At 45.6% G+C, this 22,300-nt stretch overlaps 1 protein-coding gene and 1 long non-coding RNA gene across 4 annotated transcripts in view; one reads left to right on the forward strand and one right to left on the reverse strand.

The window, feature by feature from the left end:
• The window catches only part of LOC308551783 (uncharacterized protein), a 25,599-nt gene extending 18,949 nt beyond the window's left edge, over positions 1-6,650 (forward strand). For 2 of the 3 annotated variants that reach the window (XM_081126427.1, XM_081126428.1), the window contains one exon: positions 1,305-6,650. In XM_081126427.1, the coding sequence (XP_080982553.1) occupies positions 1,409-4,036 (2,628 nt within the window). In that variant the 5' untranslated portion in view covers positions 1,305-1,408 and the 3' untranslated portion in view covers positions 4,037-6,650. Of the gene's footprint in view, positions 1-1,304 lie in introns of those variants that run through there. The other variant, XM_081126429.1, reaches the window with a different exon arrangement.
• Positions 6,651-6,669: 19 nt separating this feature from the next.
• LOC308551787 lies at positions 6,670-11,389 on the reverse strand. Its single transcript, XR_013998071.1, has 3 exons — positions 11,234-11,389; positions 9,447-9,527; positions 6,670-9,026 (listed from the first exon to the last, which is right to left on the reverse strand). It is a non-coding gene; the product is annotated as an uncharacterized lncRNA (long non-coding RNA).
• Between the last annotated feature and the right edge of the window lie 10,911 nt (positions 11,390-22,300).

Consider the following 22,300-nt stretch of genomic DNA (forward strand, 5'->3'; position numbering starts at 1 on the left):
GTAAATGAAGAGGGGAATCATAAAGATCAGAATGGGGGCACAGGAAAACCAGAAACATATGGTCATGATGGGATACATGGAAAAGAAGAGAGTACCACATCCAATGATATTAGGGGACAAGTAAGCACTATTGACAATACTGGAGCAGCAAAGAGGAGCAGTATTAATAGAAATGCTGATGAGAATTTGAAAAGTGGGGATGTTGGAGATGCACGTCAGAGCGAGAATGGCAGTGTTGTTAAAGAAGATGAACATCAAGTATCTGGAAGCAGTAATAGTACAGGCTGGGAGGGTGGAGCAGATGGGAATTCCTGTAGAAATGAGAGTGAAACAAGTGAAATAACACCTCAGAAAGAAGGTGAGAGAAACGGTCATGAGGAGGCAGCCGTAACACCGGGGGCTTGCGATAGAGAAGATGCTGGCCTAGATAATTCTGATGGGAGCCCTAGCGGGGATGGAGCAGATGAGGGTGAAGACGGGGGCTCTGGTGATCATGAAGATGAAGAATCAGGAAATGGAAAAGAGGGCACTGATAACAGCAAGGGCCAGGAGGGTCAGAGTCATGTAAAAGAAGATGACAATGATACTAGCTTAGGCCAAAATTCAGTTAGTGGTGAAGACAGCCCTGAGGACAAAGAAGATCCCCATGATGTGGATGGAGACGATGTCTCCAAGAGTGAGGAGGATTCTGATGGTATTCCAGAAGAAAATGATAGCCCCCAAATAGAGGACATCCAAAAACCCAGTCTCAGAGAAAATAATAGTGTGGATAATGGAATTACCCAAGAATCAAAGCCAAGTACTAACGAGAAGAGCCAAGATAAGTTAGTTTGTGAAGTTGGTTTTTTTAAATGCCAGTTTAAATTCTCCCCTCCACCTAGTAATGGAAGCACAAACATAATCATGACAAGCAGTCATGTATTTTTGTACCTAAATTACTTGAATATTTGATGGGAAAGCCAGAGTCCGTACTAGACTTTGATATAGAACAATTTAAAAAATCAGACATTTCTGAAAACTTGGTCACAATTCTAGAAAAGTCTTCCTATGCTAAATAATGGCTGCACCATGTAATGGTTTATAAAAGTTCCTACTGGGTATAAATGTGGATGGGTTGTTATAACCTAAACATTAGAGCATTTTCAAGTGCTGAATACAGCACATTTTCACTAACATGTTTCTGAAGTGCTGGAAGCTAAACTTCTGTTTCTCTGGTCACTTTCCTCAGTCATTTTTCCTCAGACCAATGTGATTTTCAGCATAACATTTACGACTTAATCATTCTTTTATCCACTGTTCTATAGGGAACAGAAATAGAAGGTCCCAGTGGTGGCAACAGAAACAATATTACCAAAGAAGCTGGGAAAGTCGATGGTGATAAAGAGAGTAAGGACAACATAGAGTGATTATGGGCAACAGAAGGACACAAAGAGAGGCTGACAGCATGCAAGAACCTGGTCAGAAAACAGAACCTGGAAATCAGGTTGAACACGGCCAAACAGACAGTGACAGTAACGGTGATGGATATGACAGTTATGAGCTTGACCGTGAATCCATGCAAGGAGATGATCCCAACAGCAGCGACGAGTCTAATGGCAATGATGATGCCAATTCTGAAGGAGACAACAGCAGCAGAAGCCGAGGAGATGCATCTTATAACTCTGATGAATCAAGAGATAATGACAATGACAATGACTCGGAAGGAGAAGATGAGGACAGTGACAGCACATCAGATGCTAATGACAGTGACAGTGATGGCAACGGCGACAACGGGAGTGATGATAGCATCTCAGACACAAGCAAACATAAGTCAGACAGCAGTGGTAGTAGTGACAGCAGTGGCAGCAGGGACAGCAGTGACAGCAGCAAGAGCAGTGACAGGAAATCAGGTAGTGACAGCAAATCAGATAGTGACAGCAAATCAGGTAGCGACAGGAAAGCAGATAGCGACAGGAAGGCAGATAGCGAAAGGAAATCAGGTAGCGACAGGAAATATCAGATAGTGAAAGGAAATCAGATAGTGAAAGGAAATCAGATAGTGACAGGAAATCAGATAGTGACAGGAAATCAGGTAGTGAGAGGAAATCAGGTAGTGAAAGGAAAGCAGATAGTGAAAGGAAATCAGATAGTGACAGGAAATCAGATAGTGACAGGAAATCAGATAGTGAAAGGACATCAGATAGCGACAGGAAATCAGACAGTGAAAGGAAATCAGATAGTGACAGGAAATCAGATAGTGACAGGAAATCAGATAGTGACAGGAAATCAGATAGTGAAAGGAAATCAGATAGTGAAAGGAAATCAGATAGTGACAGGAAATCAGATAGTGACAGGAAATCAGATAGTGACAGGAAAGCAGACAGTGACAGGAAATCAGATAGTGACAGGAAATCAGAGAGTGACAGGAAATCAGAGAGTGACAGGAAATCAGATAGTGACAGGAAATCAGATAGTGAAAGGAAAGCAGATAGTGACAGGAAAGCAGATAGTGACAGGAAATCAGGTAGTGACAGGAAATCAGGTAGTGAAAGGAAATCAGAGAGTGAAAGGAAATCAGAGAGTGAAAGGAAATCAGATAGTGACAGGAAATCAGAGAGTGAAAGGAAATCAGATAGTGAAAGGAAAGCAGATAGTGACAGGAAATCAGAGAGTGAAAGGAAATCAGAGAGTGAAAGGAAAGCAGATAGTGACAGGAAATCAGATAGTGACAGGAAATCAGGTAGTGAGAGGAAATCAGGTAGTGAAAGGAAATCAGATAGTGACAGGAAATCAGATAGTGACAGGAAATCAGGTAGTGACAGGAAATCAGGTAGTGAAAGGAAATCAGAGAGTGAAAGGAAATCAGAGAGTGAAAGGAAATCAGATAGTGACAGGAAATCAGAGAGTGAAAGGAAATCAGATAGTGAAAGGAAATCAGATAGTGACAGGAAATCAGAGAGTGAAAGGAAATCAGAGAGTGAAAGGAAAGCAGATAGTGACAGGAAATCAGATAGTGACAGGAAAGCAGATAGTGAAAGGAAATCAGAGAGTAAAAGGATATCAGAGAGTGACAGGAAATCAGATAGTGACAGGAAAGCAGACAGTGACAGGAAATCAGATGGTGAAAGGAAAGCAGATAGTGACAGGAAAGCAGAGAGTGAGAGGAAATCAGAGAGTGAGAGGAAATCAGACAGTGACAGGAAATCAGATAGTGACAGGAAATCAGATAGTGACAGGAAATCAGACAGTGACAGGAAAGCAGATAGTGACAGGAAATCAGAGAGTAAAAGGATATCAGAGAGTGAAAGGAAATCAGAGAGTGACAGGAAATCAGAGAGTGACAGGAAATCAGAGAGTGACAGGAAATCAGATAGTGAAAGGAAATCAGATAGTGAAAGGAAAGCAGACAGTGAAAGGAAATCAGACAGTGACAGGAAATCAGACAGTGAAAGGAAATCAGACAGTGAAAGGATATCAGACAGTGAAAGGAAATCAGAGAGTGAAAGGAAATCAGAGAGTGACAGGAAATCAGAGAGTGACAGGAAATCAGATAGTGACAGGAAATCAGATAGTGACAGGAAATCAGAGAGTGACAGGAAATCAGAGAGTGACAGGAAATCAGATAGTGACAGGAAATCAGAGTGTGAAAGGAAATCAGATAGTGAAAGGAAATCAGATAGTGACAGGAAATCAGATAGTGACAGGAAATCAGAGAGTGACAGGAAATCAGAGAGTGAAAGGAAATCAGATAGTGACAGGAAATCAGATAGTGAAAGGAAATCAGATAGTGACAGCAAAGCAGATAGTGACAGGAAAGCAGATAGTGACAGGAAATCAGATAGTGACAGGAAAGCAGATAGTGACAGGAAATCAGATAGTGACAGGAAAGCAGATAGTGACAGGAAATCAGATAGTGAAAGGAAATCAGATAGTGAAAGGAAATCAGACAGTGACAGGAAATCAGACAGTGACAGGAAATCAGATAGTGACAGGAAATCAGACAGTGACAGGAAATCAGACAGTGACAGGAAATCAGACAGTGACAGGAAATCAGTGACAGCAAATCAGTGGAAGTGATAGTGACAGTGATAGTGACAGCGAAATACAGATTTCCGGGGGAGGAGGAGAGGGGAGCAAGAACCAGAAGACCCGCAAACATCCGCAGCAACGGGGAACGAAGCCGCACTGGCGGGCTCAGTCCAAGGCCCCCTCCCTCAGAGGGAAACCTGAATGTTCCGCCTTCGGCACACGCGTGCTCGAAACATTCTGAAAAGATTTTGCTCCAGTGCCAATCTGAACATAAAGGAACAACTGAAGTCTTTAATACTTACGCAGACACCTCAAGTAATCACGTTCTACACGATACCTTCAATCGAAATGCCAAGTGCTTTAGAGGATGTGGCAAGTGAATACTTTTTATAAACAAGTGTGGCTTTGCCTTCACCTTTCGGGTAATTACATTTTCTGAATAGATGGTCTGCTCACTGCTGAGTAAAAGATGCTGTTACTGTATCCAGCTTGGCTACTAATTCATTTACTTTTTCTAAGAAGTGCACCTGTAACATAAAAAAGCAGCAATAATTTAACCTTTCTGGGAATAACCTTAGTAATTTTTGAATAGAGTAATTCCAAATTAGGGAAATCCTAGAGTGTGAGAGAGGAATTCAGAGGCTGAATTACACAAAACTGATACCTACTATAACATTCCTGCAAACCACTGGAAATTTAGCAGGAAGTCCCCCAAACTATTGACAAAACTGATGTAGTGCGTAGAACAGTGTCTCGCCTCTAGTAGCCACTCTCCAAATATTAATAAATAAAGGAAGCCACGAATGAAGGACTCGGGGTGGGGGTGGGGTGGTGTTCAGTTTTTGAACTCTGTTTAGTGAAATCAGTTGTCTCACCAAATCCAACTTAGTTCACATTTCACTTTTAAACCCCCACAAACCAAAATTTCCAGATCAGACCTTGAGACTCTCTTCTCACTATTAGTCCCTTTAATAAAGCCAACAGTTGCTAGTGGGAAGTGCTTGGAAACTACTCTTTTTTATTTGAGCCATATGTGCAGCTAAAATCTGAGCGGGGACCCTTCATGAGCCTTTGTATAAATAAGGGTACTTTTTAGTTTCCAGATGAAGCCCAAACGCTAGAATGTGAGGATCTCAAAGATGAATGAGTCTAGACTATGCGATTTCATAGGGTGGAGATATACTTTATTACTCAAACTAGGACACCTTTGAGTAATAATAGGGGTGCTATCAATAATTACTTGGGGACAGGAGGTGTAAGTCAAACTGCCCGGGGACACTGGGAGATATAATAACTATAGCCATAAAACTTTAGGGTATGTTTTTAAGGTTTAGTAGCAATGATTTGTCATTTCCTTCTTTTTCCATTTAGGCAATTATTTTAGGTTTTTCTAGTTCAAAGGTAAACATCTATATAGCAAAGTTTTGGATGCAACTTTTTAAATGTTAATTTTCAACCAGGTATTAGTTGACAATTTATATTCTAAGATTAGGCATATTTTACACAAAGAGTTTCAATAGGTTATTTTTTCTGCTTCCTTCCTCCTGTAAGCAAGAGTTTATTAGTTAAGAGATCTATTGCAAGGAATGTTTCTGAAGGCTTTAACGATACTGCTACTCATAAACTACTCGATAGCTCAAAATACTGTGAAATTTCAGGATTTCAAATTATCACAGTCATGTAAATCGCTACAAACTTCTTTCATGAAAATATGCTTTAGATTTTGAACTCCTTTAAGGTTCAGGGTTTGGTTTTGTTTTGTTTTTTAAATTTAAGTGTGGTTTCTAGTATTTGTCCCACCTATTTCAACAGGTTGTGATGAGCACTCACTCAGGCAGTGGATGTGAAACTTTATAAGTTGTACACGACATGTAAATGAAAGAGATAATGAATTCTGGTGTTATAATAAACATCTATCTATATGACTGTTCACAAGGAAATCTCCCTTTTTCTTAATGAGTTTGCAAGTACTTCCTCCGTCTATCATATGTTTAAAAATTAACTGTTTTTAATTGAAAAATTAATCTATGTATGTACATAAAATAAAAAATTCAAACACTATAAAAAGGTATACAAAAATATTAAATCTCAAAAAAATTACATCTCCATCATCCCAGACCCCCAGTACTATATTTCTCTTCTCTAGAGGCAATTCCCACTACTTATATCCTTTGCAACTTTCCAGAAATATTCTATACACATATAAGCACATATGCTCCCCTTTTAGAACACATGGAGGTCTGCTATACACAATGTGATTATTTTACTGTTTTTTAAAACAATATATTTTTATTGATTTCAGAGAGAGCGGAAGGGAGAGAGGGTTAGAAACATCAATCAGTCTCGAGCGAGGGCTGAACTCACAGCCTTCGGGTGCGCGGGACGAAGCCGCACCAACCGAGCCGCCTGCCAGAGCTGCTTCTCTTTTAAATAGTAACAACAGTAACCTTTAAACACTGACTCTATTAAGAAATAAACATGAACTTGATTTAACACATCATATTACATTTATTTCAAAGCCTAATCCAGTCAGTCATAGGGCTTATGTCTGTCTCTAGGACTCAGTATATGGCCCACGTTAGGCCTTCAAATGTTTGTTGAATGAATGAATGAATCACAGTTTCCATATAACTTCTTAGTCCCTAAAAAAAAAAAAAAAAAAAAAAAAAAAAATCAACATTTGACCTAAAAAACTAATTTTTTGGCCAATTGACATTAGGGTTTTAAAAGCTGTATTAAAAACACTTCTACTTAGGATAGCTAGAGATTTTTACTTCTGTCCCACTCCTTTTCCATTTTACAATAGGATAGGTTTGAAAAATGAAAGACATGTTACTAAAAAATTGGCAAACTAAGGTGGAAATTTGATAATTCTCTGGTTGCTTTGGTAGGTTTCGATAAGAAATTAGATAACTCGGATTTTAAAAATCCAGCATGGGCTTTTAAACAGGGCTTTAATTAGGCTTTGCTTTTTGCCTTTTAAAAATTTGTCCAAATTAACTAGGTAATTGTTAAATACAGGAAATAATCTAAAGGGGATTCAGACAATTCTTAAGCCTCTGCTTTCAGGCTGACAAAACTGAGGCCATTTCTATAGGAGTCTTTTGAGCCATTTACCTACTTGTGGAGACAGTGACAAGCACCACAGGGCATCGTGCAATTGCTCTGGAGTGGATCTGAAAGGGAGCTAATGTGGCCAGATTTCTGGATTGCAGCTTAGAAATGGGCTGCACATAACCCTGGCCTTCACTACAGGTACCTTCCAGGATACCATGGCTCCTCCAAATCACAGTGTAGACTGGCCTTCTGCAAAGTCTATGTAATAATTAGGTTGGGGACTACAAAGTATGGTATAACCCTTGCTTACTAAACAGCTACCTTTCAACATCTATGCCCAGAGCTCTGCATTATACTTGTCCTGAGGTCACCTCAGTCTTGTTTTTAATCTACAGTATTTTGGAAGGAGGTTTTGACTTTCTGCTGGACAGCTACAAGAGTAAGTCCTGTCCCCCTTTTTAAAAATCCTCACCCAACGATATTTTTTTCCATTGATTTTTACAGAGTGGAAGGGAGGGAGAGAGAGAGAGAGGGAGAGAGAGAAACATTGATTTGAGTGAGACACATCGATTGGTTGCCTCTCACACGAGCACTGACTGGGGCCCAGAACTGAACCTGCAACCGAGGTACATGCCCTTGACCTGGGGTATGTGCCCTTGACCTGGAATAGAACCTGAGACCCTTAGGTTCGCAGGCGGATGCTCTAACCACTGAGCCAAACTGGACAGCTCCCTCCTGCCCCCCACTTTTTTCTCTCCCTGGAACTGTGTCCTCTCTCCTGTGAAGAAATGCAAATAACTTACTGAGATTTTATTATGTTTCCACTATCAACACAAAATTCAATAAAGGCTATTTTATAACACACAGTATTTTAATCTATAAACCAAGTGGGAGTTCATGAAATAGGAGTCAAACTTTCCTTCCTTTCTATAGTAATGGTATCATTACATCAAGCAATCCAATTTGCAGTAAATAGGAATTTAAATTTTTGATTCACATGGACTATATGATGTCTATTCCAAGGTATCAAAATGTATATTAGACCATTTCTGAATGTGAGTCTAACAGGAATAAAGGATCATATATTTAGAAGTCCCTTATAGTAATTGCTATAATTTATTAAGAGATTGCTACATACCCAGGACAGTGCCAGGTATTGCTTACACTAATAAGTATTTATTAATCAACAATATTCATGAAAAGTGTTTTTCTGTGCTATGGATTGGACTACAATGATCACTAAGACATGCTCCTGGGTCTCAGGAGCTTTCAGTAGGGCAGGGGAACGTGTAAGTAGTCAGGCTATTTGAAAACAGTACAATAAACTAGCCATGAGGTATGCAGAAGCTGATGTGTGCAAAAAAGAAACACCAAATGCCCTCTGAAATGGGGCCAGAGAAGGCTTCTCAGAGAAGATCTTTCTGCTTAGATAGTTGGGGTAATCCTTAAGTGCAGGTATTATTATCTCAGATGGAGGAAACAAGGCTTAACAAAATCCTTACATTTCTCAAACTCACACTGCAAGTAGCAAAGGTAGAATTCTAATCCAGGACCCTAAATCCAAACGCCATGTTCTTTCCATTAGCCTAGGCTCCCTCTCGTCTGTCCCTTACAGTCTAGAAGAGCCCATGATAAGTGTTTCATCTTTTAAACACGGTCTTAGCACAATTAGTTAACACTTGATTAAAACTATTCAGAAGAGAGAGATTATTACCATCAGGAACAGCAGAAGGACAAAGTTATGGTTATGACTTTGTGGCTACGTGGCTGTTCCCCTTCACTGGCAGAGGCAGAAAGAGTCTAGGTGGCTCCATTGGCGCCGAGCCTGATGATGCCCATATGTCTCCGTGACCACTCTAGGTATGTCTCTAGGACCACTCCAGGGTGTTCTGGAACACTGAGTCTTGACAGCCACCTTCTCATGTTCGATAAATACTCCGTGCCCAGGAAGAAGGCAAATGCTTACAAATGAAATAATCCATTACTGTGGTTATTATCTTTTGCTCTATAAGTAATTTTGTGCTATTCTTTTTTTAAAAAAACAGCCATTAACTAATATTTCTAAGGAAAACGAAGATAATCACATATTTTTGCATTTGGGCAGCAGCACGGGCCATTCCAGTAAGTATGCCTTCCTCAGAAAACCTCCTTACTTTGCTATCTCTTTCACCTAACATCATACATATACATGTATATATTTACTTAAGACTTCGCAGATAAGCTGAGCCTAAACATTTAGATTTGCATGAAAGACTCAACAAGATATCTCTGGGGTCTCAACAAAACCAAACATGACTCCAAGTTCATGCTCCCATTCTTCCAATCAAAACTCATGCTGCTCAGGAGGGTTCTTATTTAAAAATTCATTCAGGTCAACTTACATTCCATGTCCAGAAATCATGAAGACTTCGTTCATCTCTGCTCATGCGCTCTGAACTTCATTCTAGTATCCATGAAAGAAGCTTTCAAGACAGAAAAATATGGAAAGATAAGATTTTTTTTTTAACATAGGAGACAACGAACATTTTTACTCAGAGAGTTATTTTTTATATGCTCACTGTAGAAAATTTGGAATATACAGATAAACACCAACAAAGGAAAATTAAGAAAATTCCACCGTTCGTAATATTATTAGCCAGCCGCTATGGTGAACGTTTTGATATGTTTTCGTAATACCAAACACTTTGGTATTTCTGTAATTGAGTATTTTCTCAGCTATTTCAAATAGGCTCTGAAAGAGCACAGAAGTAGCCTATGACTTGGTTTTCCTTCTGCGCTGGCTCTGGTCATGCCAAGTATTCTCCGAGGGGTTTTGGCCAGGTTTATACTTAGGGTGGGTCTTGTGCTTTGCAAGAGGCTCTTGTGCAGAAATACCAAAGGTCTATCTTTTCATCTTTAGAAGGGAACGTTCCTCTTCTATAGCCGAGATGAATGACCTGGTTAATTCTTCCATAAAATTGGCAACAGCACTGTGAAAACTATCTGTGTGCTAGTTTAAATTCCACGTAAGCCCTGTAAACAGTCATTTCTCTTTTCTACGGGATTGGAGCATACTTCGGGCCCGACCCCCCAATGACTCCCCGCCCGCGGCCCCTTCCGGCGCCCCACAGACGCCGGCCCCGGGCCCTTCCGGCGCCCCAGAGACCCGGGCCCGCGCTCCCTCCGGCGCCCCACAGACCCCGACCCTCGTCCCCTGCTGGCCCCCCAATGACTCCCCGCCCTCGCCCCCTCCCGGCGCCCCCGGCCCGCGCTCCCTCCGGCGCCCCGCAGACCCCGACCCTCGTCCCCTGCTGGACCCCCAATGACTCCCCGCCCTCGCCCCCTCCCGGCGCCCCCGGCCCGCGGCCCCTTCCGGCGCCCGAGACACCGGCCCGCGCTCCCTCCGGCGCCCCACAGACCCCGGCCCGCGGCCCCTTCCGGCGCCCGAGACCCCGGCCCGCGCTCCCTCCGGCGCCCCACAGACCCGGGCCCCCGGCCCTTCCGGCGCCCCAGAGACCCCGGCCCGCGCTCCCTCCGCCGCCCCACAGACGCCGGCCCCGGGCCCTTCCGGCGCCCCAGAGACCCCGGCCCGCGCTCCCTCCGCCGCCCCACGGACGCCGGCCCCGGGCCCTTCCGGCGCCCCAGAGACCCCGGCCCGCGCTCCCTCCGCCGCCCCACGGACGCCGGCCCCGGGCCCTTCCGGCGCCCCAGAGACCCCGGCCCGCGCTCCCTCCGCCGCCCCACGGACGCCGGCCCCGGGCCCTTCCGGCGCCCCAGAGACCCCGGCCCGCGCTCCCTCCGGCGCCCCGCAGACCCCGACCCGCGCTCCCTCCGGCGCCCCGCAGACCCCGACCCTCGTCCCCTGCTGGCCCCCCAAAGACTCCCCGCCCTCGCCCCCTCCTGGCGCCCCCGGACCGCGGCACCTTCCGGCGCCCCAGAGACCCCGGCCCGCGCTCCCTCCGGCGCCCCGCAGACCCCGGCCCGCGCTCCCTCCGGCGCCCCGCAGACCCCGACCCTCGTCCCCTGCTGGCCCCCCAAAGACTCCCCGCCCTCGCCCCCTCCCGGCGCCCCCGGACCGCGGCCCCTTCCGGCGCCCCAGAGACCCCGACGCCTCGCGGCCCGGGCCCCGGCCCCGGCCCCGGCCCCGGCCCCGGCCCCGGCCCCGGCCCCGGCGGGAGGGGGCGCTCACCGGTTCGGGGCTCCGCCTGCGTCCCCCGACGCCGCCGCCCTGGCCCCAGCTCGCTGCGCCCCCCGACGACCCCGGCAGGCGCGGCCTCTCGTCCGGAGCCGACCCCGTCCGCCGGAAGCGCCCCTGACGCGCCGTGCTGCCGCTAGCCCTGCCGCTGCCCGGCCCTGTGACGCACTTCCGCTTCCGGCGCTCGGGGCCGGCGGAAGCGGCCGCGCGGCGGCTTCTGGGCTCTCCTCCCGGCCCGGCCCCGCCCCTAAGGCGGGACTTCCGGCGCGGGCCCGGGAGGAGGCGGGCCGGACCCGGCTCTGCACTGCGCGTGCGCGCGTGCGCCCCGCCTCCCCCAGGGTCAAGGGAACACCTGCCCCCAAGTGCGGGCGGCGGCCGGAGGGGGCGCCCGTCCGCTTTAAGGCGCAGGCACCTAAATTATGATGATAATCGTGTGTAACACAGCAATATGCATTCCCTGCAAATTCTTTACTATCCACTCCTTTGTTTATTTTATTATGCATGTTAATTTACCATACATCCTACAATCTAATCATACATATTTATTACCTAGCCATGCACCTATGAATTACTTCATTTATTACATATGGTGATTGGTGATCCATCATCGCTAATTCAGCTATAGCACTTAAATTATTTACTATAGAACCAAGCATTTATTAATTACTTTAATTATTTATTACGTCTTGATTGTCTAGATTAGACATTTCCCTCCAGGTTGCATTACATTCTTATGTGTTTATATAGAAGACCATAATGCAATTTAAACATATGCTATTTTAAGTGTTTCCTATTCTCATATTCTATGTGCTATTTATTTTTGATAACATAAAAATTAAAAATAAAAATGTTACAGTTTACACATAATACTTAATATAATTTTATATGTTTATATAGTATATCCTTATATAACATATTCTTATATGGTTACATAATTGAATTATGAATTGGCCAATTACAATTTATTAAACTCCCACATTATGCCAGATCCTGCACCAGACGTGTGCTTATAATGCTCCTAAGATGTCACGGAAGTCCCCAAACTGAAAATGTAGGCTCGGAAAACAAGAACAGGGACCCTCCGTTATTAAACACAGGTGCCCAGGCATTACCATCAGAGAGGGGAGGGTGGGTAAGGGGACCCCATTTCAAGTCAAGTTTTAAACAGAAAAGGGCTCCCGGGGCATTTCTGGGCATCTGCTATATGGGCCTTGTGTGGTCCTATTCACACACTGTTCACAGAGACAAGTAGGACTTTTAAAAAAATTTTTAGAGACTGTAAAGGAGGGAGGGGGAGAGAGAGAGAAACATCAATGTGAGAGAGACACATCCATTGGTTGCCTCCCCCACGAGCCGCATCCAGGGCCCTGGATCGAACCTGCAATCCAGGCACGTGCCCTTGACTGGGAATCGAACCCTTGACCCTTTGGTGTCCCGGCCGATGCTCTAACCACCGAGCCCACTGGCCCGGGACTGAAGGGTGGCGGGTTCCATCCCAGTCAAGGGCACATACCTAGGTCGCAGATTTGATCCCAGGCCCTGGTTGGGGCATGTGTTGGAGGCGACCAATCTATGTGTCTCTCTCACATCAATGTTCCTTCCACTCCCTCTAAAAAAAAAAAAAAAAACAATGGAAAAAATATCCTCGAGTGGGGATTAACCAAAAGAATCAAAAATAAGAAATAAAAATAAAATCCCTACTCAGCTGTAGAAGTCAGAGACGTCAGAGAGATTTGAAGGAGCAGAAACACGGCCTGGAGGCCTCGAGGAAGGACACGGCCTTGTACACTTTTAAACTGTTCCAGCCTGACCCTTACCCCTAATCCTGGCCTCAAACCAGAGGCCGCACCTAATCTTACCTATAACCTGAGTCGTAACCTTAATACCAACCTCAACACTGGTGCTGAGCTCAACCCTAACCCGAAACCGAACGCCACTCGTCCTGACCTCAACCCAAATCCTAACTCTAAACCTAACCCAGCTGTCCGCTCATCCATCCATCCATCCATCCATCCATCCATCCATCCATCCACCCACCCACCCACCCATCCACCCAGGTGTCTGTCCACTCACCCACCCACTCACCCACCCACTTCCCTCTCTCCATCCATCCACCTCAGTTACACAAGCTGTTATTCAAAACAATGTTTCACCCTGGCCGGTGGTGCTCAGTGGTTACAGCAGTCGGCCCTCGCCTGCTGGTCAAGCGCCCGGGGTACCTGGGTTGCCTGTTGACTCCCCACCTCTGGAAGCAACCGGTTGGAGTGTCTCTCTCATCCATGGTTCTCTCTCCCTCGCCTCCCTGCTCCTTTCCACACTCTAAAAACCAATGGAAAAAAACACCCTCAGGCGAAAATTAACAAAAAGAGCAACAAACAAGAAACAACAACACGATTTTTCCACCAGGGGGCACACGCACCACCCTAGGGAGCACTGGATGGAGCTCCCTCCTGTATTGATCCTCTGGCCCGGCCTTGCAGCCAAGGTCTTGAGGGTCAGTTAACCCATCATCTCACGTCCACCCAGTGGTTCCCCATGAACATTAGCCTATTTATGAAAAACACCTTTTGCAATTTTGCCACCAGGTAATTCTTTTTATTTTTCTTTTTAAAATACATTTTTATTGATTTCAGAGAGAGGAAGGGAGAAAGAGAGAGACAAACATCAATGATGAGAGTCATTGATCGGCTGCCTTCTGCACGCCCCTGACTGGGGATCGAGCCCACAACCCCCGGGTATGTGCCCTGACCGGGAATCGAACTGTGACCTCCTGGTTCGTAGGTCGATGCTCAACCACTGAGCCACGCTGGCTGGGCGACAAGGTCTATAAATTAGCATGTTTTTCATTTTTTACTGGCAATCCTACTGCCAGGAATTCATTCTATGGATCATTCCCCACAGATACATAAAGGCCTATGTGCAATTTATATTTCATATATGTGCATGTAGATATAGATATAGATGATATAGATAGATATAGATATAGATATAGATGATATAGATATAGATATAGATATAGATGATATAGATATAGATGATATAGATGATAGATATAGATATAGATATAGATAGATATAGATATAGATGATATAGATGATATAGATATAGATATAGATATAGATGATATAGATATAGATGATGATAGATGATAGATATAGATATAGATATAGATATAGATGATATAGATATAGATGATATAGATGATAGATATAGATATAGATATAGATAGATATAGATATAGATGATATAGATGATATAGATATAGATATAGATATAGATGATATAGATATAGATGATGATAGATGATAGATATAGATATAGATATAGATATAGATGATATAGATATAATAAATGTGTGTGTGTAGCCGAAGGACAGAACTAAAAACCTAGGAGCTAAATTAAGGGTGTTTGGTTAGAGTGCAGGGGTCGGATGGAGGAATTAGAATGACCCTGGCCCTGGCCGGCGTGGTTCAGTGGTTAGAACGTCGGTTTGCACATCAGAGGGTCTCAGGTTCGATTTCCGGTCGGGCACAGGCCCCGGGTTGTGGGCTCGATTCTCAGTAGGGGGCGTGCAGGAGGCAGCCGATCAATGTTTCCCTCTCGTCATTGATGTTTCTCCTCTCTGTCTAAAATCAATTAAAACATATATATATATATATATATACATATATATATATTTTTAAAGCCAGACCTCTCTCTGGCTCAGGTTCAGTCTTCACTATATAAAAACAAAGCCCAGAAGTGCTTTAACTCTGGGTAAATGCTTTGCAGGAAGATGTATAAATGTAATGAGGAAGGGGGAGGGCGGGGTCCCCGAGGAGTCGCTCAGGGTTTGCAGGAGGAAGTTGAGAGGACCCCGGCCTCCAGGGGCAGAGCTGTGTCCCCTACACCTAGTGTAGGTGCGGGGTGAGGAATGGGTGCGTGTGGGTGCACGGCTTTCCGTGGGAGAGATCCCAGCAACCTCCCGTGGGCTCCCCGAGGAGAAGGGAACCCTGATGGAGGCATTTTGCCAGGCTCAGGTCGATCTCGACTCCTACACAGAGAAAAATACGGTGTTTCCTGGAGCAGGACGTTTGCTTGGCTTGTGCAAAGACAGGCTTTATTTTCAGCATTGTTTTCTTCCTGCATTGTAGACACCTGTCGTCATGATGGATGCCTTCCCCGTTTCTTCCCCCAAAACCTGCACAGTGAGCACTGAGAGTTGCTTTTTTAAAATTTTTATTTTTTTTAATTTTTGTTAATCTTCACAGAGGATATTTTTACCATTGATTTATTTTTTTTTTAATTTTTTTACGGAGAGAGTGGAAAGAAGGGAGAGAAAGAGAGAAAGAGAAGGAGGAACATTGATGCGAGAGACACACAGCGATGGGTTGCCTCCCGCACAGGCCGGGGATCGAACCTGCAAACCAGGTACCTGCCCTTGGTCGGGAATGAGACCCGAGAGCCTTCGGTGTGCAGGCCGACGCTCTAACCACTGAGCCACACCGGCCGTGGCGAGTTGTTTTGTTTGTTTTTTAATAAATGGGCCAGCCTCACCTCTGTAAATCTTTGCAGCCTCTCACCTCTGAGAATGGCTGTTATCAACAGGACGAGCAATCACAAGGGTTGGGGAGGTTGTGGAGAAAAGGGAGCCCTGCTGGGGGGGATGTAAACCGGTACAACCACTATGGAAAGCAGTCTGGAGATTCTGCAAAAAATTAATAGAGCTACCGTATGATCCAGCCATCCCTCTCCTGGGTATGAACCCCAAAAACTTGTATTTGCAAAGATATATGCACCCCTATGTTCACTGCAGCATGATTCACGGTGCCTGAGACATGGAGACAACTAAAGTGCCCTGCGATAGAGGACTGGATTTAAAAAAAAAAAAAAAAAAGTGGGACATGTACCCAATGGAATACTACTCAGCCATGAAAAAGGCTGGAATCCTGCCATTTGTGACAACGTGGATGGGCCTTGAGAATATTATGCTGAGTGAAAGAAGTCAGGCAGGAAAAGCTAAGAACCATATGATTTCACTCTTATGTGGGATATAAAACTGAAACTCAGGGACACAGACATCAGTGTGGGGGTTGCCAGAGGGAAGGGGGTGGGGAGTGGGAGGTGAAGGGGGTCTTAATATACGGTGATGGGAGAAGATATGACTTTGAGGGGGTGGGCAGACAGAGCAATATACAGATCCTGTAACATAGAAACCCACGCCTGAATCCTATCTATTAACCATGGTCACCCCAATAAATTTAATAGTGTTTAAAAAAAAGATTTTTAAAAAATCTATTAATCAGTCGTTAATTCGATTCTGGTCTCTTTCCTCCTCTATAGTGCAAAGTAATCATTCGACCTTTGGCTTGAGAGAGAAGGCACCTCACTCGGTGCAAATGGCCTGGGGCACTGGGGGGGGTTGCAAACATAAATAAATAAATAAGGTCTGTGTCCAGCCCTGTTGGTGATAACTTCACGAAAATCAAAGACCCTTCCTGACAAGGACCCAAGGCTCCCACTGTGGTACCTGACAACCAGTGACATGTGACGTGACGTGACATGGGATGCGGCCTGCGACACCCAGTGAGGTGGCTGCTGAGCGATTCGGGGATCCATGTCATTGACAGCAGCCCGGTGAGAAAAATGCAGACTCCTGGAATGAATTAGTTGTTGGTTGCTAAGCGATTATTTTCAACAGTAAGGAGGGAGGTGTTATTTCCGAGGTAGAGAGTAGAAAATCAGACCTTGTAAAGATCAGATCAAAGAACAGAACACGGAGATACAAAAGATAAACCAGAGAAGAGGCACACCCTTCAGAGAAAGGACATCCTCGTATTACTCATATTACTCACTCAGTGGCTTTCCCGTTTCTTAGTAGAGCAACTGAGGTGATCACTCAGAATAGAGAGTGAGGTGCCTGACAGGGTGAGGAGAATCGGGGAAAACCAGAGTCTCCAGAGCAAACTGTAAGAGGAAGGGCCAGCTGGAGGCTCCAGAGGCAGGTGACACTGGGGACAAGGCCCAGAATATGGTCCCAGCAGGAGGCCTCTGTCGAGTGAGTGAGGCCTGTCAGAGAGACTTGGGGGCAGGCAAGTAAGTAAGCAAAGGCCTCATGCTTAGGGACTGAGCACACCTCCCACGGCTGGGTCCTGAAGTGGGAGTGGGGGTTGCCAGGATCCCAGTGGCCAGTTAACTAACCTAGGAGCTAGTCTCACAGCACTGGCCACCTTTGCCCTGTCCATCAGTCTCCCCATCCATCCATCCATCCATCCATCCATCCATCCACCCATCCATCCATCATCCATCCACTCACCCACATATCCATCTCTCTACCCATCCATTCACACCTTCAGCCAGCCAGCCATCTATCTATCAATTTATCCATCCACCCACCCACACATCCATCCACCCCACTAATCCTTCCATCCATCCATCCATCCATCCATCCATCCATCCATCCATCCATCCATCCATCCCACTAATCCATCCATCCATCCATCCATCCATCCATCCATCCATCCATCCATCCATCCCACTAATCCATCCATCCATCCATCCATCCATCCATCCATCCATCCATCCATCCATCCATCCATCCAATCACTAATCCTTCCATCCATCCATCCATCCATCCATCCATCCATCCATCCATCCATCCATCCATCCATCCATCCATCCATCCATCCCACTAATCCATCCATCCATCAATCCACTCATCCATCCATCCATCCATCCATCCATCCATCCATCCATCCATCCATCCATCCACTCACTAATCGTTCCATCCACCTATCCATCCACCCACGTAACCAGCCATTATTTTTTTCATATTTCTCCTCTCCTGGCTTTAATGGAAGTGTGCTCCTCAAAAACATTCTCAAACTCTCTTTTTCCACTGTCTCATTTTCCATTGAGAGACAACCTATATTTCACAACTTCTCCTGACCAACCGACCATCAACCTTTCATACGGTTTCATTAACTCCAGCTCACCTGTCCTGGTCCTATTTAAAATAGCAATGTTTTGTTACCTGGGATTTTTGCATCAATGCTTACTCTTTTTAAATATAGCATGAGATGTTCACCATTATGTTGGTGAGTGAGTTTTGGGCACATATTTTTATAGCCTCCCCCAGGAGAAGCAGTGAGCAAACAGGAGGAAACTGCCACTCCTGAGTTTCTGTTTTGTTTTCTCGGGTGTGGTGTGTTTTTTTTCTCTCAGCAACTGGGTTGCCATCACATCTCAGTCACTCAGCCTTGCAAGACTCCAGGTACCAGGGGGATGTTTGAATGCTGGTCCTTCTCAGAGGTGTGGCTGCCCTGAGTGCTCTGTTCCCCTGGGCTGAGGAGCGAGGTGGGGCTGGCTGTTCATTTCCTGCCTCCTCTGGTTCCATTTTCATCTCATCACTCATCCTGCGGCCACTGTGACAAGACCTGCATGCAATACCCTAGGGACGTATGGAACTGGAAGGGTCGTTGGCCACTGTATCCGCCTTCTGTCCTTCTACCCGGGGGTGGCACCCTCGTGCTCAGGACTCCCCATAAACCAGTGTCTTGGTGCTCCCTGTGTCTTCCACCTGTCTTGGGCTGCCGGAGAAATGTCACTCATTGTGGATCTTGGATGTTTATAGGAGCAACGGAGCATCCTGCACCCGAGACAAAGACAAGGGGTACAGGGAGGGGCATTGAGCCTGGAGCCCACTGGTCTCCAGACCCCATGGCCTCAAATGCCCACTCTGTTGGCATGTGACCTTGGACGATGTAGAAATCTTCTGGGATGTCAGCTTCCTCCTCGGTCTGTGCAGGGCGTATGCCTCTGAGGCCCGTGGAAACCATTAAACAGAGGACCTACAGAGTGACAGGCTCTCACTTCATACCCATTAGGGAGGCTACTATAAAATCATAGACAACAGCAAGATGAGAGGTGCACATGGAATCCTGCATGCCTGGGATCATGTATCTCCAAGATCACGTCTACAACATGGGATTTGGGGGTGGAAAACTTTTTTTTTCCTGTCAAAACTGTTTAGTCCTGCTGCCTCAGGTCTTTGGGGGTTTAGCTCTGGGGAAAACTGAGAATTCTTTTGCCTTGTAAAGTAATCTGGTTATTTCTCCTGGATACTAGGTATAGCTATAAAGATAGGTGACGTATAGTTAAATTAGGTAGGTGATTGATTAATAGATGATTGACAGGTAGATAGATGATTGATAGATGATAGATTGATATTGATGATTGGTTAATTGATATAGATGATAGAATATTGATTGATAGGTTAGCTGGATGATGGATGGATAGATGATAGATGATAGATGATAGATGATAGATGATATAGATAGATTAGATAGATGATAGATGATAGATAGATATAGATAGATGATAGATACATAGATAGATGATAGATAGATATAGATAGATGATAGATACATAGATAGATGATAGATAGATAGATGATAGATAGATAGATAGATAGATAGATAGATAGTAAATAGATTAGATAGATAGATGATAGATAGATAGATAGATAGATAGATAGATGATGATAGATAGATGATAGATGATAGATAGATAGATAGATAGATAGATAGATAGATAGATAGATAGATAGATGATAGATAAAGCTCTTTGCCTAACTTCTGGGCTGCTGAGAGCCAGGAGTCTGAGGACCAGGAAAGGAGGTCTCCGCTCTCTCAGCTGTTCTGCTTTCAAGTTGATGAGAGGAAAACCCCAAACCACACAAGGGTGGGTGCTCTCTGCGGGTGGGCCCACAACCCCCAGGTTGCCCCAGGAATAACCCATTTTCCACAATAAAGCAAACCAGTGATTTGGCGGCCCTCTCCCCTGAAGGCAAGCCCCAGGACCTAAGGACAGGTTTTGGGGCAGGGAGAGGGCCCCTCAGGAAGGCCACACAGAGCCCTGGTCCCCCATGTGCTGGATGCCATTCTTGGGGCACAGAGGAGACCCCAGGTTCGATCCTAGGAGCTGGTTCTGAGGGTTCCTGAATGATAGAGGGGTGAGCAGGAAAATGCAGTCAGGGCAGACTATTCCCAAAGACACCCCCCTCTCCCCCCAGTTCCTAACTACTTATCTTGGTCTGATACATTTGTTACCATCAATGGACCAATATGTGTTACTAACATCTTACCTTGATCGGATACATTTGTTGCCATCAATGGACCAATATGTGTTACTGACATCTTACCTTGATCGGATACATTTGTTGCCATCAAGGGACCAATATGTGTTACTGACATCTTACCTTGATCGGATACATTTGTTGCCATCAAGGGACCAATATGTGTTACTAACATCTTACCTTGATCGGATACATTTGTTGCCATCAATGGACCAATATGTGTTACTAACATCTTACCTTGATCGGATACATTTGTTGCCATCAATGGACCAATATTGATACATTGTTGCCAACTAAAGTCTGTCTTTTATTCAGGTCATCTCAGGTTTTCCATGAGGTCCTTTTTCGGTCCCAGGACCCCATCCAGGACCCACGTGACGTTGAGTTGCCCGGTCTTCTTGGGCTCCTCCAGGCTGTGACAGTGTCTCACACTTTTCTTGTTCTGGTGACTTTGACCGTTTTGAGGAGCGCCGGTCAGGCATTCGTAGGCTGTCCCTTTATTTTGGATTCGTGGGATGTTCTCTTCGTGGATAGACAGGTGTCGTGGGTTCAGGGGATGAAAATCGTAGAGGTGAAGTGTCCTTCTCAGCAAGTCCAGAGTGTGTGCTCCCCATACAAGTCACTGCTGTTGATGTGACTTTCATCACCTGGCCCAGGTGTGTTTGTCAGGTGTCTCCACTGGAAAGAATCTATATGCCTCCCCCTCACCCCCATTTTTTATTCTTTGCTCTTTGGAAGGGGGTGGCTATACACGGCCCACATTCAGGGCCAGGAATTTTCTCTCTCCTTCTGCAGGATTTGAACAGGAAGCTTGAGGGGATGGCTGCTTTGTAGAAATGGGGTAAGGTGAGCAGAAACAATTCTATGCTTTTCATCACCGCACTCCCCGCCCAGCCCCAAGGCACACTACTTGTGTCTGTCTTACACCTTCCTGCAGAACTGTTATATTTAGGAGGTTACGGCCATGGTCCAGGCACAAGGGTCAGGTCCGGACCAGTGCTGTGCTACGGGAGGGCCCCACCCTACGCTCAGCCATGTCCTCCATGCCCTGTGCTGCTGCAACACCGCCTGGAATTTCACATTAGAGATTCATTCCTTTGGCATTGACGAGAGAGCTCCGAAAGCCCTTATTAACTAGCATGATCGCAGGAGAGCATTTATTTCCAGCTAAGACAAGAACAGACACCGGATAGGGAGTCCCCAGATCAAAGACAGAGGTGTGGCCTGATTTCTCTTCTCCTCACATCACTCCTCTGTGAGTTTAGCACCTACAGCTTCTCCTAACTTTTCTGGCATGGGGGGAACTCCCTGACTTCTCTTTCCCTTTTCCCAGTCCCACCTCAAGCTCCTCCTGGCTGCATCCCAGGCCCTTCTGTGCATCTCTGGTCTTTAGGCCATGTGATGATAGTTCATCTTGTGGCCATGAACAGAATGTCTAGAAAAATCCTCTTTCTGCAATCCACAAATGGTTGTGTGGAAATCCCATTGATGAAAGATTTTAGAAACAAGATTTCTACCATTGCCAATCCCCTCGGGGCCATCTGCTGGCTCTCTCCCTCCCTGCTTTCTCTTTCAAAATGCAAAAATGCCCCAGGTCTCTATAAATGGCAACCACAGCAATACGTCTCTCTCGAATGTTCTCTAAGCCTCTAGAATTTAATAGCATCAATGGCCGTGTTCAGATCTACCATGGGCTACGGTAAGTCTAGAAAGGTAGGTAGGTGGCTTACACCCCGCACGCAGCAGGGGAGGAGACTGGGTCAGAAATACCCTTGCGATTCTCCTAAAACCTCGGAACCATTTCAGAGAAGCCAGTTAGCCTCAGGGGAGTAGTGGATTTGAACAGACGGAAAGATTTAATGGAGCCCAGTTTGCACCCTGGGAGGGTCATGTCTGAAGAAAATGTAGAGACGAAAGGGAGGCGGCCACCAGCCCAGGGACGCCTG

Source organism: Miniopterus schreibersii (genome assembly GCF_964146895.1).
Source record: "Miniopterus schreibersii genome assembly, chromosome: X".
Classification (NCBI taxonomy): domain Eukaryota; kingdom Metazoa; phylum Chordata; class Mammalia; order Chiroptera; family Miniopteridae; genus Miniopterus; species Miniopterus schreibersii.